At 41.5% G+C, this 27,110-nt stretch overlaps 2 protein-coding genes across 2 annotated transcripts in view; one reads left to right on the top strand and one right to left on the bottom strand.

Annotated features, from left to right (window-relative positions):
* Window positions 1-192: 192 nt before the first annotated feature.
* CANT1 (calcium activated nucleotidase 1) lies at window positions 193-26,421 on the bottom strand. Its single transcript, XM_044002787.1, has 4 exons — window positions 26,274-26,421; window positions 7,848-8,503; window positions 5,012-5,215; window positions 193-2,548 (listed from the first exon to the last, which is right to left on the bottom strand). Exons 2-4 carry the CDS (start codon window positions 8,479-8,481, stop codon window positions 2,178-2,180), a joined length of 1,209 nt encoding a protein of 402 aa, XP_043858722.1. The 5' UTR covers window positions 8,482-8,503; window positions 26,274-26,421; the 3' UTR covers window positions 193-2,177.
* The window catches only part of C1QTNF1 (C1q and TNF related 1), a 72,871-nt gene continuing 71,820 nt past the window's right edge, over window positions 26,060-27,110 (top strand). The window contains exon 1 of the mRNA XM_044002789.1: window positions 26,060-26,125. The gene's annotated coding sequence lies outside the window, so the exon portion shown is untranslated. The remainder of the gene's footprint in view (window positions 26,126-27,110) is intronic.

Here is a 27,110-nt window from a genome sequence, read left to right as displayed (position 1 = left end):
TAGAACAATCTAGATATTACATCCCTAGCCTGCTACTTTGGAAACTGAAAGATGCTTTAAGAAAGAAAAAAAACCTAAGCCAGATAATCAAAAGGACAGGCAAAAGTGTGTATCACCTACTGTCAATTCCCCTAGGGAACTGACCTTTCAAACAACGGTCATACAAAGCAAGAAAACAAAATAGAATTCACATTCCCCTCTGAAACTTTATTATAACACATGGATCCAGCAGGCAAGGAACACAATCACTGTGTTTACTTACAGTAGTAAAGAGAGAGGGAAGGAAAAAAAAAAGGCAGAACAATTTAAAGATACTGGCAAATCACCGACCATGTTATAAATGCTGAATCCACTAATGCCAAGCCTGGGAGTCAAAAGTCATTCTTATTGACCTCAAAACACTTTAAAAGGTCCTCCTCATGCCTGACTTTAAAACTGGCATAAAATATTCCAAACTAATGATTCTCTTAAATTTTCCATGTCCTCCCACAACCTCTTTGCTTTTTAATTGTGCAGTCCGCACACAGCTGACATTTGCCAAACAGAAGAAAGAGGAGAGGAGACGATACAGACAGCCTAGTTCGGGGCACATGTGTATACCAGTTGGAGGTGAATTAGTGCCTATAAGTTCTAGGTAAATGAGGATTATTCAATAACTTAAATTTACTCCCCTCCCCCTTTGTTTACAGCATAAAGAAACAGAGACCTTCAGAACAAGAAAGGTCATAGCTGGATTCCCTCTAAGAAACTGTATCAAAGTTTCAAGTTGTGAAAAAGTTGTCATTGATTAAACCAGGAAGGAAGATCCTCTCATTTTGCTCACCCATCCTTAATACCCATCAATTGGACAGTTTTTCTTATAGGGAAAACAAAATAAGAAAATGAGGTAGTTATTTTAGGGAGGAACACTGCACACTGAGAGAAACTTCCCTTCTTCGTCTTCTTCCTAGTTATTCTCTCTCTCCACGCTACCTTGCCTGTACCAAGGAGTGTTGAGAGAAGACATCAGGAAAACAAGAGGCAGCCTGAGGATCAAGGTGAGATGATAGAAGGGTGTAGGATGATGAATGCCCCACTAAAATTATTTCAGGGAAATTTGGAGCTTGGGCATCAACTCCAAACACTAAGTTCCAAGGAATAAAGAAGTCCAGGGAACATAAATTTATGTCTGAAACCATCATTCCACTTAAAAGGGAAGAAAGTGAAAAATCAAGGCCTCTGGGAAAGCTTTTGGTGATATGAGTGTTTCCAATTTGTTCCTGAAGAAGCTTAAAGTTTCTTTTTCTGTTAACTTCCTATCTGCTGCCCCAGGGCTCAAGACCATTTTAAAAGTTGCTTTACTAACTAGAACTATCTAATTACAACATTCTTTCACTGTATGGATATATTTTTTAGTCTTGACCCAGAACAGACTGTCCCAATGGCCACTTATATCTGATGGGTGAATGACTTAAGTATAGGGCTTCCTGTTGTGTGATTAAATTTGGTGATTCAATTTTATAATAAAGGACATTATTGTTTCTTAAAATAAGTTAGACTTAAAAGTGCCATGCTGCTATAATGTAGCTTGCCCCAAAAAGGTAAAATGAGGTCAGCTGCCACTGAGAGGGAGATTATCTTATATAAAACTTGGAAAAAGAAAAGTGTTGGCCTTCTTTCTCGGGGCACTTATTAGCTCCTGGTACCTTAGTATTAGTATTCACAGACTCAGATTCCCTAATCAAGGCCATCTTTCCCCCCAATCTCTACTGGCTCTTGAATATTTTCCTCAAGAAAATGGAAGTGGTGGAAATTAGGTGCTGGAACTGCTCACAAGTCCTGCAGCAGGAAGTGAACTGCACAGCATGGGCAGAATTGAAGATAATGACTGTCTTTTACCACCAGGTGCCAATGTGGGAACACACCATGGCACAACCACCACTAACACAAGCCACTGGTCAATTACTGAAGATGTGGCCATTTCAGCAACTGCAAGGAAACCTTGGAACTGATATCCCCTCAACTGATCTCCTTCCTCTGGCAACCACCCAATCAGGGCACACATCTCTCACTGCAGCAAAAAAAGAAAGAAATCATAAAAATAAAAATCTAAAGTCCTCTCATTTGTATAAAACCAGCTTACATATTCTAGCCACTTGACTCTGTTCCATAAAAAAGTCTTTTCTCTCTCTTCTGTTTTAAATAAATTCTATTCCTTCATATTTTACACCCCCAATCCTGGTCTCTGGGAGGAGGAAGTGTCCATCTAGAGTGAAGGCCATGATGTAGGTAGCAATTTTGCCATTATCCTCCTCTGATTTCAGGGCCACGATGATTTGGTCATCTGTGTTAGGAATGAATTTGAAGGAAGAGAAGCCATGTGTTGGGGTTACTTCCCCAATGTGGCTCACGGAGATGTCTCCAAAGTCTTGAGCAGAATGGAGGAGAAGATTGGTACCCCTGTGCTCATCTTCCTTCTCATTGTAACGTTCATGACTGGCTCGACGGGGCAAGAAAAACCATCGCTGCAATGTGTCGCTCCAACAAGCTGACTCATGAATTAGGTAACCTGGGGAGAGACAGAGAGGTACATGGATTTAATAGTCTGTGAAAAAGAATTCTGCTCTCTACCTGTATTACTTAGCAACTGAATACTGTCACTCAACATCTCCCCCTTTCTACAATCAGAGACACATGCACTCAAATCAACTGCCCAGTTCCCTGAATGTAGAAGAAAAGCCTGAATATGGAATTCAAACTTTCTTTGGACACAAGGATAGGTCTTTTCAGAGGCTCAAAGACCATTTTGATGCTGTATTAATTGAGTATTTTTTCCACAAGTCCCAGCTTTATTATCCATCTTCACTTAAGAATTCCATATTTTTCAGGAAGATTTTATACTCTGGTTTTGTTCTTAATTACCCAGGGCAACAAAGAGCAGGGGAAAGAGGATAAATGAAATTTCACAGCCATATTATTTTAGTCATTAGTTTAAATTATCTCCTCTCTTTCCCCAGAGCAGCTAACCCCACAACTTTGAGTTTTCATTTTGTTCTTTCCCCCATATTTTAACGGAGGGGTGGAAGAGCAATGAAAGAGTTAAGGGGAGGGAAGTAGGGCTAGCAGAGATTCTAATTTGTGAGGTGGGGGAGCGGGCTGTAGGAAGAAGCTGGAAGAGTTGTCCTAGAGAAGGTGGTGATCATGGAAGAGTACTAGCCTAGGAAGAAGTTCACAAAAGAGGATCATATCCCTCATTTTTACAGATAGAAAAAAGAGAGTCAAGTAATGTGCCTAAAGAAACAAAAGGGATTAATAGCAGCTGACCAGAACTCAAACGTATCTTTTAAAAAAATTTTTTTTTTTTAGTGAGGCAATTGGGGTTAAGTGACTTGCCCAGGGTCACACAGCTAGTAAGTGTTAAGAGTCTGAGGCTGCATTTGAACTCAGGTACTCCTGACTCCAGGGCCGGTGCTCTATCCACTGCACCACCTAGCTGCCCCTCAAATGTATCTTAAATCCCATCCCAGAGGCTACAAAATATGAGTAAATGAAACATTTATTAAGTGCTAACCTCCTGCAAAGCATTGTTCTAAGCACTTGGGATACAAATAGAAAAGAGAGTCCCAGCCCTCAAGGAGCTCAATGCATATGAAAGGTTTCAGCCACAACTCAGATGAAAAGGTCCCATGGTCTTTAGGGTGCAGAGACAAAGTGGACGTTAATGCCTCTTCATTTTCCACTGATAAAACCCTATCAGTTTCTGATATTGAATCATGACTCTGGGTTGGAAGTACTGCTATTCCAAAAGCTCTGGGGTTTAGGGTCCTGGGCTGTCTCCATCGGGGTCTAAGGCGAGATAGTGGTCGTGGTGGTAGTGCCTGCCTGGTACTCGGTTCCTCCTGTCTCTATCTTAGAAAAATTAGCTTCAGCTAGGCTGGCCCACCTTTGCCATGCAGGGTAGTTGTGTGTGTGGGGGGGAACAGGCTGGTCCCTTGTCCACAGGGGGTCGCTTCCCTGGACAGCAGCTGTGAAAGCTATGCTGGAAGCAAGAGCAGAGGTTGGGGGAGAGGGAGTTTTCTACCCCCAGAGCTCCTGCACTTCTCTAAGGATTGGTGGCAGTTGGCTAGCTGAATGTATCAACGTAAGGATGGTGAGCCCCTTCTCTACGATGGCCAGGGAGTTTGTTCTGGAAGTAGGTCCAGGGGCCTAGGGGACACCACTATTCCCAAGACTCTTGGGTTCAGGGTTCTGGGTTGTCTCCACTAAGGTCTAAGGGGAGATGGTGCTGCCTCCAGGTGGTGGCTGTGTTCAGACTTGCCCATTTCACCTTACTTTCTGTCTCCCTCAGAGTGCCTGGCTGCTTCAGTTAGGCTGCTTAGCTTTCCCTCATCCACAGGGGCTGTCTCCTCAGACAGTGGCTGTAAGGGCTAGGCCAGAAGCAGAATGAGTGGGCTTGGGGGGCTACCATGGGCCAACACTGTTACTGGTGGCAATAAGGAAGGTAGGTCCTTTCTTCAGAGTGATTTCTCCCTTCAATAACGGCTTTGGTAGCCGGGCTGGAAACGGGTTCGGTGATCTGGGGGCCACTGCTATTCCCAAGGTTTAGGGTCCTGGGCTGTCTCCACCATGAGGAAAAACGGCTTCAGGAATTATATTAAATATATTCCAATGTCTATTGAAAACCAGATACATCTCAGGAGGAAGTTGCTGAGTTCTGTCAGTTTACAAAGGACCACAGTAGACTTAAAAGGAAGTCAGCTTCATAGAAGGGATAGGGAAATAGAATGAAAGGATCTGTAATTGAGAAAAAATGGTTATATGGGGAAACAGATTTTCAAACGTTCCCCACCAACCCTCACTGACATAGAATGGAACGACGGTCCTGGGTACCTACCTACATGCTTACATTTTAAGGCAAGGAGATCAAATGACCATTTTGGCTGAGATCATAGAAAGAAGCCACAGCTTTCTTGCTGGCTTTCTGGCAGTACAATCCAATCCAATCCTGAAGGGAATTCCTAGAATATCTTACCTGGGGGGCGAATCCCAGCTGCCTCTCTCAAAGCATTGTAGTTAGACACCCAATTTTCATGATATACATTTCCTTTGTAGCCAATCACCTTTACCCACTCTGGGTTTTCATTCATCACTTCACCAGTAGTAGTGGTCCACTCCTTGCCCAGGCCTCCAACATACAGATGCTCATCTTTCACAGCCAGCCATTCGGCTTTAAAACCTAGAGATGAAGATGCTCAGAGTTAGAGTGTCTCCACTGAGCCAAGATAAGATGCCTTTGCTCAGAGCGTGTCCCTTTAAAAAATTCACTTTTTGCCCCGAGGAGCCCCTAGCACTAACTGGTCCACAGAAATAAAAGGAAGACTAGGAAAGAGAGGCTAGAAGCTGCCACAGTCCTTTAGTGTTCTAGCATATACTCAGTACCTTTCTTCCCTTCTGAATGCCTCCCAATATGTGACTGTTAAATGGACAGAAGCACTTTCTGAAATGGTCCACTGCAATCTGTTCTTTTTTTTCTTTCTTTTTTTTTTGGTGAGGTTAAGTGACTCGCCCAGGGTCACACAGCTAGTGTCAAACGTCTGAGGCTGGATTTGAACTCAGGTCCTCCTGACTCCAGGGCCGGTGCTCTATCCACTGCGCCACCTAGCTGCCCCTCAATCTGTTCTTGGAAGATCAATTCTACCCCCGTACTCCACCTCCCCATATTAACTATATATAAAAAACTATATACACACAACTATCTGACTGCGCACACACACACACACATATATCCTTATTGCCTGAATTCAGTGTTTTGGCTGCTAGGTAGGTAGCACAGTGAATACAGTGAATTGGAGTCAGGAAGACCTGAGTTCAAATCGTGTCTCAGACACAGCTGTGTGACCCTAGGCAAAACATCTGATTTCTCTTAACTTCAGTTTCTTTATCTACAAAATGGGGATAGTAATGAGTGCCTGCCTCACAGGCTTGTTCTGTAAATCAAAAGGGGTAACAGGTAGAGTCCTTTGCAAACCTTAAATTGCTACATAAAGGCCAACCCTACTGCTGATTTTGGGGCAGCTAGGTGTATGGAGTCAGGAATACTTATCTTCCTGACTTCAAATCTGGCCTCCGACACTTACTAGCTCTGTGACTCTGGGAAAGTCTCTTATCCCTGTTTGCCTCAGTTTCCTTATCAATAAAATGGGCTGGAGAGAGAAACTGCAAACCACTTAAGTATCTTTGTCAAGAAACCCCAAATGGAGTCACAAAGAGTCAGACATGACTGAAAAATGACTGAACAACAATAACAATGATGATGTTACTATCCCCTGTAAAAAGTCACTGATAGGCACTGTATTACCTACCATAGTTGTTAGAAGAAAACCATCACAATTTGTAGGCAAACTTATTTGTCCCAATCTCAAACAAAGCTGTCCTAAATGATGATTTAATCTTGTGGGTTTTCTTTATATAACTGGCTATCCAAGGAAATGGGCCACAACTCAAATCTTCAGTCTGACTCCTGACAATTTCCTAGCCAGAAAAAAGGTGGCAGTCATCTGCCACGCTATTCACACTGAATCTTGGGTAAACACAGAGGAGATTTTATGTCCTAGACAGAGTACTTGGTGGCATCACTCACCATAGTCTTTTTTTTTTTTAACAATCCATTAAATATGTAAAGGCTGCTACTGAGTTGAAGACACACAGAATGAACAGAGTATTAGAGCCAAGCTGAGTCTGCACTGTGAAACATCCATGTTCTCATACCCCTCTGTTAAGGCATTCCTTCCTATTCCATGTTAAAGAACCTTTTCCTATCGTCATATCTTTTTTTTCCTATTATGAAGCAGCGTGCCTCGCTCCAGTATTTCTGTCTAGTTTCCTGAATTGAATCTCTTTTTTAGGGAAGATATAGATGCATAGGGAAACATAGAGCCATAAAGCTGTCAATCGTTTCATGGAAGTTCAATTTTAATTAAATGGGGTTATAGATCATTGATTAAGAGCAGAAGTGACCTTAAGGTCATCTAGTCCAACCCTCTCATTTTTTGGTAAAGAAAATGAGGCCCAGGGTGTATAAGAAATTGATTTTTTCAAGGCCACACTGATAGTAAGTATCAAAGAGGATTTGAATCCCGACCCTCTGATTCCAAAGGCAGTGTATCATAATGTCTCCCTATATAACAGGATCTTAGCTTTAATTTTACATAACCACATACACACACACACACACACTCTTTAGTGGGCATAAAAAGAAGACAATGATACAAGCTTCTTATTATCACAAGGAGAGGACAGGGGAAAAGATTTTGCCACATATCTAAGAATAAACATTAAAGCCCTAACCTGAGAACCAATTTTTTTTGGGGGGGGGGGGGCGCGGTGCAATGAGGATTAAGTGACTTGCCCAAGGTCACACAGCTAGTAAGTGTCAAGTGTCTGAGGCCAGATTTGAACTCAGGTCTTCCTGAATCCAGAGCTGGTGCTTTGTCTACTGCGCCACCTAGCTGCCCCATAGAACCAATTTAAAACTTTATCTTTAAAAGAAAATTATTTTACAGCAATAATGCCAATGACACAACTTCCTTTTAGAAAGATAAATAGGGGATTGGGAGTACTCATTTATTTAGAAATGAAACTTATTACTAGAAAGATTTAAATAACACTGAATTTAGCCCCGAATACTTTCCTTGTAGAATTCTTTAATCCTGAGGAGTAGGACACCATTCTAGCTTTGTTACTTTGGACAGAAGTAGCAAAGATAGGTTCTTAATCATGTCCCAACTTAGTTTTTTACTACAGATGGGCAAAACTCTTCATCTACCACCACCGGTTGCCCTCAGGAAATAAACTCTGTTCCAATTTACCTTTTCCTACTGTACCATCTCCATCTGATAGGATCACCCAAGGCACTGTCTTGGAGCCTTCAATCTGGTAGACCACCCCAGTTCGATCATCTACTGCGTAGAGCTTTCCATTGAAAACAATCAGTTCTGAGAGTTCCATGCCCCTTCCTTTTTCAGCCAGGTGGGATTCCAGGATTCCATCTTCTTTATCCCACTCTATAGTCACTTTGTCTCCACTCTCTGACAAGGTGAGGTAGCCCTTTTTCAGGTAACTGAACCAGGTATTTTCTTTTTTGGCCCTAGATTCAGTGTCCAAGTCAGCGATAACTGCAATTCGGTATCGAACTCCATTGGGAGTCTTCTGGGGTGGTGAAAGAGGATAGGTATCATTGTAACGGTCACCAGAAAACTGACTGAGCCTCCGGTTGTGGACGTTGGGCGGGACTGTCCTTGCTGTGGATGAACGGTGGAAGCACAGTAGCAATAATACAATACCAAAGCACAGTGAGGATACTACGATTGCCTTCCAGCGGAGACGAAAGCGGGGGTCAGCAGCTTTGGTCATGGACGCAAGGACAGGAAGTCCACCTACAGTTATCCGAAGGGAGTGCATAGAATCATTCCATTCCAAGTGGTCATAAGGTTGGACGGGCATCAGACTGAAAGTCAGCAGGGACCTATATATCCAGAAAGGGAAGGGAGATGTCAATAACCTCAAAAATATAGTCAACTTCCAATTATTTCCGATTAGATTCTTTCAATGATAACTTGTCCATCTGCAGTCTTATTTTTAATACTTAGCTAACATTATGACTCTCCTTAATTAAATCCTGTGAAGCTATTAGCATGTTCCCTCTTTGCTTTTATCTAGCAAGAAGAGATATTCTTCTTTTTTTCTTTTTTTTTTTGTGAGGCAATCGGGGTTAAGTGACTTGCCCAGAGTCACACAGCTAGTAAGTGTCAAGTGTCTGAGGCCGGATTTGAACTCAGGTCTTCCTGAATCCAGGGCCGGTGCTCTACCCACTGCGCCACCTAGCTGCCCCCGAGATATTGTTTTAAAGCAAAATAATTTTCTTTCCCCTGTCCCAGACAAGAGGACAGATAGTAAGGAGAGCTATTCTTACACTGGTGCTTTTGCATCATTGGTACAATGTGAGCAACAGTAAAAGAACTGAGTAAGGGGGCACAGGAAAGGTGAATAATCTTATTCCTGTCTCAAGTCTTCATTACGGTTTTATCTGAACAATAGCCACACCTATACACGGCCAAAAAACACATTGAAAAACCAATTATAGGGGGCAGCTAGGTGGCGCAGTGGATAAAGCATCGGCCCTGGATTCATGAGTACCTGAGTTCAAATCTGGACTCAGACACTTGACACTTACTAGCCGTGTGACCCTGGGCAAGTCACTTAACCCCCACTGCCCCGCAAAAACAAAACAAAAAAACCAAAACAAACAAAAAAAATTAAGAAAAACCAATTATAGTTTCTGTGTCATCTATCATATTGCTTCCCTGCAATAATACATATTGTTGTGAAGAGACTGCTTTGTAATTTTAAAAGTGCTATTCAGATACCAACTATTACTATTATTAATAAAATCAAGGGACAACCAAATTCAGATGATCTTCCACTGTCTAGAGCACCAGAAATTCTCTATGCAGGCTTTCATCACCTTTTGGCACAGACAAGGTCTTTGGCTCCTTCTGAGCAATAAAACCAACACCCAAATGTTGAATTTTGTGTTATAAGAAATACAGGCCTTCTGGCCAAAATGGCTGCCTGAAGGGAGCAGCTCTCACAGGGGCAAGTACCACAAGTGACTTTCTTCACTCCAGAATTGCATAAAAAGTCATTCAAGAGAAGCAAGCCTAGCAATCAGCACCTGTGGTAGTTGCACAATGGACTGGAGACTGGCCAGATACAGCTAACTGTATGTAGGTTGTAAGATTTTCTATCTAGAAGCAGTAAGAGAGGAAGGTTCCCTAGCTAGAAAGACCCAGGGCAGTCATGATGGAGACTTTCAAAGCAACCAGGAGTGACATTATTCAAACTAGGATGCCCGTGTCCTTGGGTTCCCAGGTCCATAGCATTCTGTCCTGAGATGCCATAGAGAGCTCTGAAGATCCAGCACTATGAATCTAAGACCAAGCAAGACCAACCATAACACTCAAAAGTGAAAGAGAGGGCAGAATCTGGCTTTCGCATAAGGACTCAAGCTAGAGAGAGAGGTAAAGCTAAGAAGATACCGAAAAGTATAAAGAATTATTGTAGATACCAAGATATCCTAAAATCTAAGCTAGAAAGAGACTAAGTCTGTTAAAACTTCAAGCAGAAAAGAATTAGAGCGAATGCCCATCAATTGGGGAATGGCTGAACAAGTTGTGGTATATGAATGTAATGGAATACTATTATGTTATAAGAAATGATAAGCAGATGGATTTCAGAAAAACCTGGAAAGACTTACATGAATTGATGCTGAGTAAAATGAGCAGAACCAAGAGAACATTGTACACAGTATCAACAACATTTTGTAATGATCAACTGAGATGGACTTGGCTCTTCCCAGCAATACGATACAAGACAATGCCAAGAGACTTATGGTGGAAAATGCTCTCCACATTCAGAAAAGGAACTATGGAGTTTGAATGCAGACTGAAGCATACTGACTTCACTTTTGTTGTTGCTTTTTAAATTATTTTTCTTTATTTTTTCTTGCATTTCTTCTTTCCTTTTGTTCTGATTAATGTGGAAATATGTTTAACATGATTGTAATGTATAACCTATATCAAATTGCTTATTGCCTTTGGGAGCGGGGGATAGAAGGGAGGGTGGAAGAAAAATTTGGAACTCAGAAAATATCTTTATGTGTAATTGAGAAAAATTAAAATACATAAATAAAAAAACAAACAGACCAAACAACAACAACAACAACAAAAACTTCAAGCAGAGATGCAAAGGAAAAAATGCATTTTCTACAGAGACCTAGAAGAATGAAATAAATTAAAAAATGAAATAAAAACTTTGGAGAAAAGAATTGGAAGAAGAATAAATAGCTTAGAAAATAAAATGGCAAGTCTTCCCTAATTAACAGACTCTGTGAAAATCAGAATAGACCAAATAGAAACCAATGATTTCATGAGACAGCAAGAAATACTGGAATAACTTTTAGGTCTTTTTCCCAAAGAAATCATGGAAAGAGGAAAGGGACCCATATGTACAAAAATATTTATAGCTGCTCTTTACGTGGTAGCAAGGAATTGGAAGTTGAGGGGGTGCCCATCAATTGGGGAATGGCTGGACAAGTTGTGGTATATGAATACAATGGAATACTATTGTGCTGTAAGAAATGATGAGCAGGAGGAGTTCAGAGAAACCTGGAGGGTCTTGCGCGAGCTGATGATGAGTGAGATGAGCAGAACCAGAAGAACATTGTACACAGTATCATCAACATTGAGTGTTGACCTACTGTGATGGACTATATTCTTCTCACCAATGCAATGGTACAGAAGAGTTCCAGGGAACTCATGATAGAAGAGGATCTCCAAATCCAAGAAAAAAAAAAAAGAACTGTGGAGTATAGATGCTGATTGAACCATACTATTTCTTTTGTTTTGGGTGCTGTTGGTTTTTTTTTTTTTTCTATTTTGAGGTTTTGCATCACTGCTCTGATTTTTTCTCTTATAACAGGATTAATGCAGAAATAGGATTAATGTTATTATGTGTATATATATGTATATGTATATAGATATATAGATATAACCTATATCAGATTACCTGCTGTCTAGGGGAGGGGGGAGGGAGGGAGAAAAATCTGAAATTGTAAAGCTTGTATAAACAAAAGTTGAGAACTATCTTTACATGTAACGGAAAAAATAAAATACCTTATATGTAAAAAAAAATTAAAAAAAAAGAAATACTGGAATAAAATCAAGACAAAAGAAGGAAGGAAGGAAGGAAGGGAATGAGGGAGGCAGGAAGGAAGGCAGGAGGAAAAAAGGTATGTTATTTACCATAAACAATTGACCTGGAAAACGGCTCCAGAAGAAATAATTTAAGAATTAGTGGACTCCCTGAAAACCATGATTTAAAAATTGTAAAAGGCCTGTATGTTATATTTTAAGAAATCATTGGAAAGACTCCACCAATCACCAAAAAGAAACTTGAAAAGATCCTACCAATGATAGTCAAAATCCAGAGCTTACATGTCAAAGAAAAAAAAATTGCAAGCAGGCAGAAAGAGTTTAAACACCAAAAGAACTACACAGTAACACAAGACCTGGCAAGAAAATCTTGGAATACAATATTCCAAAAGACAAAAGATAAAGGTTTAAAATCAGGAATAACTTGTTTTGAAAAGATAAATATCTTCTGGGGGGGGGGGACTGACCTTTAATGAATAGAGGGACTTTTAAGCATTTCTGATGAAAAGATCAGAGCTGAGTAGGAACTTTGAAATGCAAAATACCAGACTCTAGAGAAATCAATGGAGGCACATTTATTAGAGCAATTAGAAGGGGCTGTATTATGATGAAGGGCTAACATTCTAATAATGGGAAAGGAAAAAAGGGCCCCTTCAGAACTCGGAAGTCTTCAAAGAGTATTAAGAGAACTAATTGAGAAAACAGAGGACCTGGGGGTGGACTGTGCGTTTAAAAAGAGGAAAGAGAATGGTAGTTTAAAAGGAGGAATACACTAATGGAGAAGGGAAGAAGGAAGGAGACTTGCTATTTCTCCTAACTGAAGGTTTCATGAGAAAAGTATACAGAGATGGAATAAGGGGTTGGGGAAGTGGGCAACTGGGAACCTCATTCTTATCTGAACCAGACAAAGGAGGGTTGAATACACATGCACACCCACAAATAAAGTTAGGTGTTAAAAATACACTAAACTCAACAGGAAAACAGGTGGGGAGTGATGGATAATTCTAGAGAGGAAATAGTCACAATAAAAACAAAATTCCTGATCCTGAAGTGAGAATTAAAAGAAAAAAGAAAAGAAAAAGATCTGGGAACTAAGGAAGTATCCATCGATTGTAGAATGACCAAACAAATTGTGTTGTATGAACATGATGAAATATCATTAACCTGTAAGATATGACAAAAGAGATGATTTTAGAGAATCTTGGAAAGTATGAACTGATATGTGATGAAAGAACATGAGAAAAACGTATGCAATTACAGCAACACCATAAAGAAAAAACAACACTGGAAGACTTAAAAAAACTCTGACCAAAGCAGTGCCCAACCACATCTCAAGAAGTTCTATGTTACCCACCTCTCTAACAGTACCACTGTGGACTGCTGTAGCTTTATCATGTTTACTTGTTCCAAGGGGTTTTCCCCCTTCTGTTTTAATGAGGGAGATGGAGTGGAGAAGGGATTATTGACAATGATACTTAAAAAAAAAAGAATAAAAAGGCAGAGGGCCATTGAAACATTTTTAAAAGTGCATAAAAGAGAACAGAAGGAAGCAAAGATAAGCAGGGTAGTTTTGAAAGTAACATGTTGGATTTAGTACACACTTGATGAAAAGCAAGGAAAGGAAGAGAGGCATGTTGGCAACTTCCAGGCAGGAGGGCTGTTCCCAATTCCTCATTCCTCTGCTATTTTTGCTATAGTCAATACCTGCCTCTCCCTCTCCCTCACCCTCTCCCACCTTCCCCCTCCCTCCCTCCCTCTCTCTCTTGCCCATACTTCCCCAAGTAACGGCTCTTTAATTCTTAAGTCCCTAAGAAAGTTATTCCTGTTAAACAATTTTTCCTCCTTTCTCCCCAGTTCTTCCCCTCTCCCATCCATTGTTTTCATGGGACTTTATGGCAAAAAGAAAGAACTAATTGCAAAGTATCTAGAGACCAGTAGAATGGGAACTCTTCCCTGATTCTCATTTACCGCAGTGGCTGATTCCAATTTTCTCTCTTCTTGGGCCTCACACAGAGCCCCCTTTTCCCTCAGCCTCTGAGCTAAGGCTCTCACCTCATGCTCTAAGAAGAGAGCTTCAGCCATTGGGAAAGAGCTCCTTTGCTCTTCTATTTCACTTCTTGCCTTCATATTGGATAATTTCCTGCTTTATTCCAGTCTCTGATGATGATGCAGCCCTTCTCACCGTGGCCAACTCCTCTACATATCTACTTGATGCCAGTCCCTTCTATCTCCTCCAACACTGACCCCTGACCCCTCCCTCCCTCCCTCTCCCTCTCCCTTTTCCTTTCCCTCTCTCTCTCTCTCTCTCTCTCTCATCTTCAGTCTCTCCTGATTCATCCATTCCTTCACTATGGCCTATAAAGCAAGCTTAATTTTCCTCCATTTAAAACAAACAAACCAAATAATAAAGAAAAAAACACCTCACCAGGTCCTACCATTCTTGCTAGCTACTGGTCTATATCTTTCCTTCCTTTTTCAGCCAAACTCCTTGAGAAACCTATCCCGGCTCAGTGCCTCCATTTACTCTCTTCTTATCACTCAACTGAAACTGCTCTCTCTGAAGTTCAAGATCCTAGCTTCTTAAGCTGTGGGCGGTGACCCCATATGGGATCATGTAACTGAATGTGGGAATCATGAAAAATTTGGCAACAGTAAATGGTTATGTATACCCATTTTATATACCTATATACCTGGGGTCACATAAAAACTTCTTGGGCAAAAAGGGATTGCATGTGCAAAAAGTTTAAGATGCCCTGATCTAGACACTTGTGTACTTCTCCTGTGTACATGGTATCTTTCCCATAAGAATGTTGGCTCCTAGTGATCAGGGATTATTTTGTTTTTGTCTTTGTATAACCAGCACAATTGATTACACACAGCAGGTGCTTAATATGTGCAGACTGATTTAAATGGTGTTGTACAGTGGGACTGCTGCCTAGCATTCCAACAGTTCAAAACAGGAGCTAGATTCTTCTTTCCCCCTTCCCCCCAGATTATTCAGTCTGGAATTCACAGCTTCAGTTTGAGAAATCAAGCTGTAAGACTCTCCCTTTCTGGCCAGATAAGGATCAGAGAGGCTGCATGGGACCTTGGAAAAAGAACTGACCAGCTTTGGAATCAGAGGAATTGGGTCCACATTCAGCCTCTGTCATGTATCATGCCTGCTTCTTCTTGGATAATAATAGCTGGCATTTACACAGCTCTTTAAGATTTGCAAAGTGCTTTACAAATACTATCTCATTTTATCTTCACAACAATTCTGGGAGATAAGTGCTATCCAGTTTGCAGATCAGGACAGTAGGGTCAAACAATTTGCCCAGAGGTCACAACAGTAGTAAGTTTCTGAGGCTGGATCTAAATTCAGGCCTCCCTGACTCCAGGTGCAGAACTCTAAACAACAAAGAAATAAACTTGTCAGTTTCCCCTTCTATAAAACAAAAGGGTTTGATGAGATGGCCCATCAGGGCCTTTCCAGATATAAAGCTAAGATTCTTTAGTGAGGCAGGGCGCAGATAATGCAAAGGGCACAGATCTCTATGATGGAGTCAAACATGTCAATTAATGGCTCCTGGAAGCCTCTGCAGAGTGGGATCTACAACTATGCCAAATCTTAGCAGGAAGATGCATTCAAAGTTACCAAGCTTAGGGCAGTACAGTTACCCTGCTGAGGGATTCCCAGACTATTCAGAAATATGTTCCTCATTTTTATGACTAAGGTTTGTCACTAAGACCTGCTTGGGTGGGGAACCCAGTAAAAAAAATTGCACAGGGCAGCTAGGTGGCGCAGTGGATAGAGCACCGGCCCTGGAGTCAGGAGTACCTGAGTTCAAATCCGGCCTCAGACACTTAACACTTACTAGCTGTGTGACCCTGGGCAAGTCACTTAACCCCAATTGCCTCACTAAAAAAAAAAAAAAATTTTAAATTGCACACAAGGTACATAGAGGTAAGATGTTTGAATTGCATGTCTCAGTTTTACAGACTTGCTTGTTTTTTCAATGGTGCTGGTGGAGAGGCATTTATACATACATTTTGCCCTAAAAAGGAGACCTGTCATACCATGCAGGACCTATTCGTCCTTTAGCAGGCTTCTGTCTTTTCCTTAGTGTCCTAAGAAAATACTTTCCTATAATAGATCATAATGAAAAAAATCCCTTTTAAAAACCTATTTATAACTACTCCAAAAAGCTTCTGACTGTATTCCATTTCTTTTGTTCTCTATAGGCACATCTTGGGAGGTTACTTATGTGTAAAGGGCTGGAACAGGTGGAACTGCTTGTGTTTTTATTCAAGAAAGAGCTTTAATTCCCTTTTATAAACAACAAAAGAGACCACTGGAGGCCAGGGCTGAGACCTGCAAAGTAGCTAGAGAAGAAAAGAGACTCATCTTGAATTGTCCAATCTTGCCCACCTCCTTTGAACTACCAAATCATTTGTTAATGTGTGATAACTACCACAAGAAATGTTTGCCAATATCATTGCTCATTCTGATGCTTGTTTTCCCTTTATCCAACAACCCAACGTTGAACAAGATGTTAACAAGGTATGACAGAGTAAAGTCCCGTTGGCATAGGGTGTCAAGTCCACCTCTCCAGGTGGGTCTGAATGAGATCTTTTGCTATCTAGGAAACCCTAAAGGAACGAAAGTTCCACTGATGTTCTCTTTATATCGTGCAAGCCTAAATACCAGGTAACAACAAACATGGCAATAATAACTACAAGCAATACAAACTATCTGAGCTGTTCTGCAGCCCAATTCCCTCTCCACCACTTCATCAGGGAGCTGTATAAGGAGCTCTACCTCTCATACATCTGTTGGTTTCAGTTAAACTAGTATTTTCCTGTAAAAAGAGGTCTAAAGAAACAACATATGATTATGGTCAGCTTGTAAAAACAGCTATTCTGAACAAATGTGCAGGCCCAGTCATATCGGGTCAGTTTATGACATCCAAAGCAGGTTCCTGTATTGTGAGGCACAGGGGCAAGCAAGGGAGCAGCTTATATTCCTCCTAATGCCCAATGCTGGTGACTACACAAAGATGCCATAGCCCAGCTCTCCCCAAAGTACACTCAAGAGCCACTTACCTTCATGGATCCATTAGGCTGTCACCCAACTCTAAAAACACGGCAGATTAAAGTTACTAGACCACTTGGCAAGTCCTACCCCTTCTTCCCTCCCCACAGCTAGAGTTCTCAGCGTTATGTGACAGGTGGCAGAACACTAGCTAAATAGAAGCTCCTCCCCTTCCAGGATCTAGGCAGTGCTAGTGAAAGACATATATCCTGAGATAACAAGTGATAACACCCCCAACTTCCTGCTTCCTCAAAAAGACTGGTATAGTCCTTCCATTCCTAGGCAGCCAGTAAGTAGCTCCTAGAAGCATTGCCCCCTCCTTAGTCTTAAAGGGCAGACAGCTTTCCTCCATGGCCCCACTATTCTTGCTGATGAGTATGAAACACTTAGAAGCGTCCAAATTTACAGAGCAGGACAGTCTAAGCTTTTTTACTCAGCTGTCTGCCAAAGGAATACTTCCCTGTTGGATGGTAAAAGCAGATTCTGTTGTCTTTCTGAAAGCTGATGGCAAATACCAAGAGCCTCAAATCAAACAACGTGGCAAAAGCCCTGTTGACCAATCACCATCAAATACATTTTCTGCTTTGGATTTGCCATAGCAGGCTATTACATTTAGACACCCAAATCCAGATTTGTACTGGGGATGAGATGGGAGGGTGAAGTTTAGGAAATAAGAATTACTGGCAAGTAAAGGTTGATAATGGAATGAATTTTTCCCTCTAAATATGTCCAACACTAGCCAAATGAGGAGGATCCTTGGATAGTAACATAAGGGGTGATTTAGTTTTGTTCTGCCACAGCTGATTTAGTTACTGATGATAAGGCCATTAATGTATTAGCAAGGTGTTAACAATCAGTGATCTCTATAATAATGTGAACACCTTTTCCTGAGTGAATCAGAAAATGCAATTTCTACTGGCTGATGATGGATCATTTCTGGTGATCTTTAAAGACAGACTGGAATTTAAGAATACCTGTAAAGACCATGGACAGACAGCTAGGTGGCACAGTGGATAGAGTCCTGTCAGGAAGACTCATCTTCCAGAGTTCAAATCTGCCCTCAGACACTATCTAGCTGTGTAACCTTGTGCAAATCACTTAACCCTGTTTGCCTTAGTTCCTCATCTGTAAAATGAACTGGAGAAAGACATAGCAAACCACTCCAGTATCTTTACCAAGAAAACCCCAATTAGAGTCATGAAGAGTTGAACACAACCGAACAATAACTGAAGGAAGGACCATTTACATTATTGATGTACTTTGTTCTTCTGGTATTAAAAGACAGATAGTTCAAGGGAGTATCAGGAGGAACAGTGAAGGACACTCATATGGAAGAAGGGATTTCTTTCTCTTCACCCCCATTAGTCACAGAATCTAGAAGGGGATATATTCACCCAGAAGGAGACATCCCATCCAACAGTTGGGGAGACAGGGAAAGGCAGTTCAAGGCACAGTTTAGGGAGCAGACACACTTCAGACAAACACAGATATAGAGAGAAGGTGTTTTAAGAACCAAGACCTTTGACAATGGAAAAGGGAGCAAATTAAGGACTAGAGAGAGCTAACTCTGGCAACTGAGAGTCAAGACAAATAAAGGAACAGATTATGGAAGCCCAGCTTAGTTAGCTACATGGCTAACAGAGATATTATACCTGAGGGAGGCGGGAGCTCTGTGAAGACTTTATAGGAGAAAAAGCACTTTGAGGCCTGGTAGCACCAGTTACCTTGGCCACACATTCTCTATACTTGTGCATTTCTTTTGTCATTCAGCCATGTCTGATTCTTTATGGCCCTGTGGACCATACTGTCCATGGGGTTTTCTTGGGAAAGATACTAGAGTGGTTTGCTATTTCCTTCTTCATGGATTAAGGCAAACAGAGGTTAAGTGACTTGTCCAGGGCCACACAGCTACTAAGTGTCTGAGGCTGCATTTGAACTCAAGTCTTCATGACTCCAGGCCCAGAGTTCTACCCACTGAGGCATCTAACTGCCCTTATGGATTCCTACTTTATGCCTACTCTTTCTATAGAAGCTGTGTGATTTATAGGAGAATGTATTCCACTTTTGTTTTGTTTTGGGGGGATGGGCAAGGGGAAATGGAAGTGGAATGTTTTGTAATTAATATTTTTAACACACCATTTGGTAAATGTCTTTGCTAAGAGCTCTCTATTAGCTGGCTGTTAATGGGAATTGCAATGGTAGGGGCTCACTCTAGGAGTAAGTATCCATAGGATACTCCAGAATGAGAAAGTAGCAACTATCCTCTAGGTACTGAACCCGCAAGTACAAATTGGGGGAATTATCACAGAGGGGGGTACTCCAACTCATTTTCTAGGCCTTTTTTTGGGGTGGGGAGGAGCCAGGCCAATTGCTCAGAAAGGACAGAGAGAAAGAATTTCCATCTCTTTCCAAAACTTTGAGCTTATAATGATTCATATAAATCATTACCCATATGACTTGTTAATCTAATGACAAAGTGGCCATCTTTCTCAAGTCTGTGACCAGTGGTTGACAGCTTCACAATTAACATTTATATGTATTATAAATAATAAATAGCAGACCTGTGGTCTGGCCAAAATGGATGGCCAAGTTTGTAATATCTTCTTCCTTACTCTAAGAAGAATTTTAGCAATCAGGCAATCTTATAAGTTACAAGTGGCTCCACAAAGAACACCACCACATTTTGCCAAATGAAATTGTTTTACACACAGGGATTGAAAATGAGGAAATAAGAACCTCCCACTCTGGAGAGCAATTTGGAACCATGTTTAAAAGGCTATAAAATTGTGCGTACCCTTTGACCCAGCAATACCATTATTATGTCTATATGCCAAAGAGATCATAAAAAAGGGAAAAGGACTCACATATACAAAAATATTTATAGCAGCTTTTTTTGTGGTGGCAGAGAATTGGAAATTGAGGGGATGCCCATCAATTGGGGAATGGCTAGACAAGTTGTGGTATATGAATGTCATAGAATGCTATTGTATTGTAAGAAATGATGAGCAGGCAGATTTCAGAAGAACCTGAAAAGACTTACATGAACTGAAGCTCAGTGAAGTGAGCAGAACCTGGAGAACTTTGTATACAGTAACTTCAACATTGTGATGATCAACTGGGATGCAATTAGCTCTTCTCAGCCATACACTAATCCACGACATTGCCAAAAGACTCATGATGGAAAATGTTCTCCACATCCAGAAAAAGAACTATGGAGTCTGAATGTAGACTGAAACATACTATTTTCACTTTTGTTGTTGCTTTGTTGTTGTTGTTTTTTCTTTCTTGTGGTTTTTTTCTTTTTGCTCTTATTCTTCTCTCACATGACTAATGTGGAAATACATTTAATATGACTGTAGTGTATAACCTATATCTGATTGCTTGCTGGCTTTGGGAGGGGAGAGAAGAGAAGGAGGGAGAAAAATTTTGAATTCACAATCTTACAAAAATGAATACCAAAACTCTTTATATGTATTTGGGAAAAAACAAAATAAAATACTATAAAAAAATAAAATGGAGCTAACATTTTGCCTTGTACCCCACTCAGGGTCAGATGACAGATTTTAGCTTCTTTGAGATGTCAAGAGCAATATTAATAAAATTTATAATTTACAATTTATAACAATCCATCCAACATGCAAATGGCTGTGGGAAAATTATGAACAAATTTACTGGTCTCTTCTAGTTTGGTAATTTAAAAAATCTATCACACACACAAAAAAGAACCTCCCACTCCGAATGAAGTAATCATATCCATAGTGGAAATCAGATGGGAGTTTAACAAGGCATGGACATGGTTTATCTTTGCTTCCTTCCCTGTTAGAGAATCATAATCATGATAGAATTATAAATGAAGGGAGCAATCTCCAAGGTCATGTAGTCTTACCCTTAGACAGTACATGAATCTTGTTTACATTTAACCAGTTTTGTACTTGGTTTCTCCGTTCTAGTGGGCAATGTTACCATAGCACTCACCTAACTAAACAAGAAACTCTTGCCTACTCTTCATTCTCAAATCCAGCCTCACATTATCTTACTAAGCATTGTCATTATGGTGAATTTCATCCAGCCTTTTATTTTCCTTCCTCTCTCCCAAACCCACATAATCTCATTTCTAAATAAGTATCTAAATCATCTCATTCTTCAATCAACTACTTTACAAAATGCAATTACCCCCAATTGCTAGTACACTCGTTTATTTATTTGTTGAGTTTATTCATTGCAAACCTTAAAGTGCTATGTAAATGGTATCCATTATAATTTTCTCTGTATTTCTGCTATTGTCTTAGACTTTAAGCGCCACCTTCTGATATGCCATAAGAATCTACATTCATAAAACCCAAACCCAAACCAAACCAAACCAAAAAACTACCCAGTGGTAAGAGGAATGGAATGCAAATCAGGAGACATTAGATCTATTTAAATTGATCGATTTATAAGGGGTGTACATTAAAAAAAAATACTTGATCTGCCTTCTCATCCTCTCACACCCCACACCCCCAAATGGAGAACACAAAAAAACCAAAACTCATTACAAAGTCCATTTAAAGAAAATTTCCACACTGGCCATGTTTAAAAAAAAAAATTGTCTCAATCAACATTCTGAGTCTTTTACTTATCTATCAGGATGTGGGTAGCATGCTTCATCAATATTCCTTAGGAATCCTGGTTGGATAAGAGTTTAGCATAATCCTATTCCATCATATTTACCTATCATAACTTGTTTATTCCCCAATTTATGGACACTCCCTCATATTCCCATTCTTTTCTAACTTGAAAGGCACTATAAATATTTTTGTACATTTTTAGAGTGTGTTTTGCTCCCTGCTTCTCCCCTTTCCCTTTGCTTTCCCTGGTTAGTGGGGCAGCTAGATGGTGCAGTGGATAGAGCACTGGCCCTGGAGTCAGGAAGATCTGAATTTAAATCTCATGTCAGACACTTGACATTAGCTGTGTGACCCTGGGCAAGTCACAACCCCGACTGCCTCAAACATTCAGGGCCATCTCCTGAGGTTTATCTTGCCATTGGACTCAGATGGCTTTACACAGCCCTCCCTCACTTAAATCCAATTCACTGCAAGTCATGACATCACCTCCTGATGTCATACTCCTGATGATAATTTTTTCCTCTAATTTCCAAGTTAGTTATTTTTGCTATGATATCTTAAGTTTTCTTCTATTTTTTCCAGGCTTAAAATTTCATTATTTCTTGTTGCCTCATGAAGTGATCAGCTTTTATTTGGTCCATTTTAAAGAGTTTGTTGTTTGGGCAAGGTTTTATACCTTTAAATAAGCTGTTAATTCCTTTTCCAATTCTTTCTTCCATAGCTCTTAATTTCTTTCTCATTTTCTTCCTCGAGCTCTCTCATTCCATTTATAAAAACATTTTAAACACTTTTTAAAAAGTCTTGCTTCATCTCTCCCAGGAATTCTAGTTGAGTTTGTGCCCAAGCTGTGTTTTTCTCTGAGGCATTGCTTGTAGATGTTTTGGAATCATTCTTTTGTGTTTGTGTCTTCAATGCCCTTGCCACCCTAATTACTCCTTATAGTGGGGTTCTTTTTTATTGCTTCTTCTTCCAGCCTACTTCCTGACTTTGAACTTGTTGTTAGAGTCAGGCTCTGCCATACTTCTAGAGGGAAGGTCTAGGCTGGTTCTGTTGTGTTATTTCAGGCTCTCAGGGACAGTCTGGGAATCTGTAAGCTTTCAGTGCTCGCCAAATGGTCTGATCCAGGGCAATGTCTGCTTGCTCTCTTCACTCTGGTCTGAGTTCTGAACTTCAGACTCAGTTCTTAACAAGGGTAGACTGCTGCTGGACTATGCCCTCAATAGCCAGGCTGGAAAGCTCTGTTGGCTCAGAGTGGCAGGACTGTAGGCCCTCTTTAAATCTGGGATTCTTGCCTTATTTCTCTTCAAGCTGAGGTAGAAGTTGGAAGCAAGACCCTGTTCTGAGGTTTGGATCTGAATCACGCCACTGCTTCTGCTGGGTTCAGAACTTCCTCTTTTCTCCACACATGGTCCAAGGTCTCCCTACTTGGAATGACATTCCCCTGCACAAGTTCCTTTCTCACTCTGTGACCTGGAAGTAGGTAGGGGTCACAAAGCTGTCAGTTTGCACCTGTCCCTGTCACAATGCCCTGTAAGGGTCTAAAAGTGCCTCCGTATAAGTCCTCTTACCCTCAGGCACAGCCTCTTCCAGGGCACTGCAATGACCAGGCTTGGTGTACTCCTGGCTCAATCCTGTCCTCAGTGTACCCAGACTTCTCTATCTGTCTTTCCAAGCCAAGCTGCACTGGACAACTCACTGTGGCCTTTTCTGGATTTTCCCATAAGGATTTGGTCTGTTGCATTTTCTAGATCTGTTCAGAAGATTTTGGGGGGGAGCTTGTGGCACTGCCTCTTACCACTCTGCCATATTGGTTCCACCTAAGGTCATACATTTAATATTAAAATAAACACAGTGAAAAGGGGAAGGCTGTGAATTCTTCTGATAAACAGAATTCTTTAGTAATTGGTCAATATTTTTCTTTTTTTTTTCTTTTCCCTTTTTGGGTGAGGCAATTGGGGTTAAGTGACTTGCCCAAGGTCACACAGCTAGTACGTGTCAAGTGTCTGAGGCCGGATTTGAACTCAGCTCCTCCTGAATCCAGGGCCGGTGCTTTATCCACTGAGCCATCTAGCTGCCCCAATATTTTTTCTACCAAACTAAAAAGCATTTGAAGGTCCATAAACTGATCTAACCAAAGAGAAAAGCATTTTGAAAGTTGAAAGCTCATCCACAGAAAGTGGTCATTAACTATTCACTTAAATATAACCATTAGAGCTTTCCAGCAGATTCCCAATTGTTCTAGGAGTCATAGAAATGGAATCACATAGCATTTAAGAGCTATGAAAAAAATCTGGGAAAAACCCCTCCACACCTAATTCTTTTTTTGTGTGTGTGAGGCAATTGGGGTTAAGTGACTTGCCCAGGGTCACACAGCTAGTAATTATTAAGTGTCTGAGGCCAGATTTGAACTCAGGTCCTTCTGAATCCAGGGCCAGTTCTCTATCCACTGCACCACCTAGCTGCCCCCACACCTAATTCAATCCTCTCATTTTAAATAAGGGGAAACCAGGGCCCAAGGAGCTTAAGTCACTGGCCCTAGTGAGTTAGCAAAAAACCTAGTTCTCTAAAAAAAAACCCTCACGCTCTCTAGACTCCCAGTCAATGACTCCTGAGTATAACATAGATTTCTGAAAAGGTGATCTTATATTCCTGCCTATATCACTGACTTATTTCAGGGTTAAGGGCTATTCTTAATCTTCGTAGGTCTTGGTTATCTTGGTTTTTGAGAGGAAGAGAATATTAACATTCATTACACCTATCTTAAAGTACACCTGTGACTTCTGCTCAAGTTAATAACTACAAAGTACTTTGAAGTTCAAATGAAAGGAAGACCTAAAATAAAAATACAAGTTGCAGGCCAAGTAAGAATTTTAATAATAATAGCTAATATTTATATAGCACTTGAGGGTTTGCAAAGTGCTTTACTTATTTATTTGTTTTGTTTTTTTGTGGGGCAATGGAGGTTAAGTGACTTGCCCAGGGTCACACAGCTAATAAATATCAAGTGTCTGAGGCCGAATTTGAACTCAGGTCCTCCTGAATCCTAGGGCCAGTGCTTTATCCACTGTGCTACCTAGGTGCCCTGGCAAAGTGCTTTACAAATATCTCATTTTATCCTTACAACAATGCTGACAGGTACTTCTATTTGCAAATGAGGAAACTGAGACAGGATAAGTACATAGACCAGGGTCACCCAGTAATTCTAATAATAAATAATAAACACTGAAAATATTGCCCATAGCAAGTGGTATCATTTTTATTCCTCATTATTACTCTCCTGTATCAACCTGATGATGTTGGTTAAGTATGGTAAGAAGGAATCATAGAATGGACAGGTGCAAAATTTGGAGGATAGTGAATGCTTTCAATCTATTTGAAAAACAGTTACATACTCTGAACATATGGCTGAATTATGTCTAGGTTTGGAAATTTTGGGAAGGAAAGACAGCCAAATGGTATAAATTCATGGGCATTTCCCTTCAGATTAACTCCAGCTAAATGAATAAATACAAAGAGGCATGTATATGTTTAACAACATTAGGCTATGACAGGCGATTTTTAAACAAAAGGGAATATGGCTTTGCACTTATTTTACTAACAGGAAGGTCCCCAGAACACAGTGGTAGCTTCCTGGAATTCTTTCACCTGAATGCTCTCTCTGCAGATGGCCTGTGTTGCATGGGGTAGGAGGTTATTGCTAAGGCTGGACACTGGTGGAGAGTGAAATGATGGTGGCTCCTTCAATGTGCCTTTCAGCAGGGAACCCAAGGCATGAATAGAAGGCTCATTCACTGGGGCAGTACACTGGGGAGAGACACTGCTTGCTCTCTCAGGAGATCTACACTGAGCAAGGTCTTAGGACACATTGTTCAGCTGAAGGCTCCTGGTGTGAAACAGGGGCAGGGGCTGACCTCAGTCCCTGCAGCCCAGCTATGGATGATCTTTTTGGGCAAAGGTGTGTGTGTGTGTCTATGTTTGGGGGTGGGGGGGGGGAGTGTATGGCTTCAAGAGGGAGAGAGATGAAGGAGAGGCTGTGCGTGTAGACTATCACTTGTGAAATTGAAGGACTGATTCAAGTTACCTAGTTATACCTCATAAATACACACAAGTTCCTTACATTGAATAACCAGCACACTTCACTATGCATCAACAGCCTCACCTATCTGAAGTCACACCTGGTTCTCTCCATACTCTTGGGCTAGCTGGGAAAGGAGTCATTTATCTAAGTTGGTAGAGGTAGGAAGAAACACAGAGTTGGGGGTGGGGGTTTAAAAGAGCAATGAGTTTCCTATAGCGATTTGGGAGGGAAACAGGCTTGATAAGCGATGTGTCAAGCAGGAAGAAAGGAGTGGTTTTTAGAGGGGGATATAGATGGTGCTAGGCACCGAGAAGCCAGGGTGCCAATCCAGTGATAGAGAGGGCAAAAGAAAGTGTCAGTCTGGGAAGAGAAAAAGTGTCAGCTGGAAGTTTGAAAGGGGAGACAAGGTCCTAGTGAAGGAAAAGGAGATTCTTGGTGGGTTCGGTGCAAAGAAAGTTAGTGGGTCGAGGAGGAGGAAGGAGTGAAAATGCCGGACAAGTAGGAGGGGGATGGGGAGCCAGAGCAGATATCACGGGGAGTGAGGAGCGAGGTGGGCGGGAGAAACGGAGGCGCCAGCCCGAGGTCGGAGAGGTGTCACAATCCAGGAGAGACACAGGTAGGGACGGAAAGATACCAGCCTGGGGAGTGGGGTAAGGGAAGAAAGGGCGGGGGTGGGGGGAGGTGGGAAGCGTCCAGAGCGGGGTTGGGCGGGGGGAGGAGCCGGCAGGGAGCATGGCGGCGTCGGCCGCACTACCGCCACTCACCCTTCTTGGTGCCGGGCTCGGGCAGGGTAGCCTGAGCTGGGAGCACGGCCGGTGGCGGCGGACCGGCGGCTGCAGCGACCGGAGGAGCCTCGATCCTATCCAGTGAGGGCAGGAGGACGGAGCCGGGAAGTCCGCACTTCCGCCCCGCGCATGCCTCGCCCCCTTTCCTGAAGAAACTACAACTCCCGAAAGTCTCTATTCCAAGACTCCATTTGGAGAGAAGGGAGCGTTGCTGGGAATTGTAGTTCTTTGGACATTAAAGGGCAAGAAGTGAGAGGAAGGTGTACTCACGCTGAGCAAGAGAATTATTAAGTTATTGAGCCCTACTTACCATTTTACTTGTAGTTAAGGTTGAGGGGGTAGTTAGGCCGCACCTGTTCAATTTATTGCCCTCCCTCCACTTTTCTAGGCCAACTGATGGCAGGTACAGAGAAGTTATACAATGTTACCTCTTCAGGAAACAGAAACTTTCTTCTCAAAACTGGTGGCATCAGAGGACCCTAGCCATTGGCAAGCTGGTCAAGGAACAACCCACTCTTTGTGGCCCTTTCACCCCCAATGGAGGTAGAATGTGACCACGTCCTAACAGAGAACAAAGTCAGCTAGGGATTAGGATCCCAGTCCTAGAGAGGGTATATAGTTAGTTCCTCACCTCTGGAATAGGAGATTTCTTTCTCTTCCTCTGCCTTCCCATCCTCCGCCCTCCCCGTACTCTAGCTATGGCGTTTTGCCTTGAAACCAGTCTCCTTGTAGGGAACATTGCACTCAACCAGGTGAATTCAGAGTTGGGGATTCAGCTTTGAGTTGAGAAGAGAGTCAGCCCTGGCCATGGGGAAT

Source organism: Dromiciops gliroides, chromosome 4 (genome assembly GCF_019393635.1).
Source record: "Dromiciops gliroides isolate mDroGli1 chromosome 4, mDroGli1.pri, whole genome shotgun sequence".
NCBI lineage: Eukaryota > Metazoa > Chordata > Mammalia > Microbiotheria > Microbiotheriidae > Dromiciops > Dromiciops gliroides.
This window is presented reverse-complemented; position numbering and strand designations above follow the sequence as displayed.

Coding starts and splice junctions, on each gene's coding strand:
- CANT1 (XM_044002787.1), bottom strand. CDS start 8,481: ATGCCCGTCCAACCTTATGACCACTTGGAATGGAATGATTCTATGCAC. Junction 5,216..7,847: donor AGATGGTACAGTAGGAAAAG/GTAAATTGGAAC, acceptor CTTCATCTCTAG/GTTTTAAAGCCGAATGGCTG. Junction 2,549..5,011: donor AGCTGGGATTCGCCCCCCAG/GTAAGATATTCT, acceptor GTCTCTCCCCAG/GTTACCTAATTCATGAGTCA.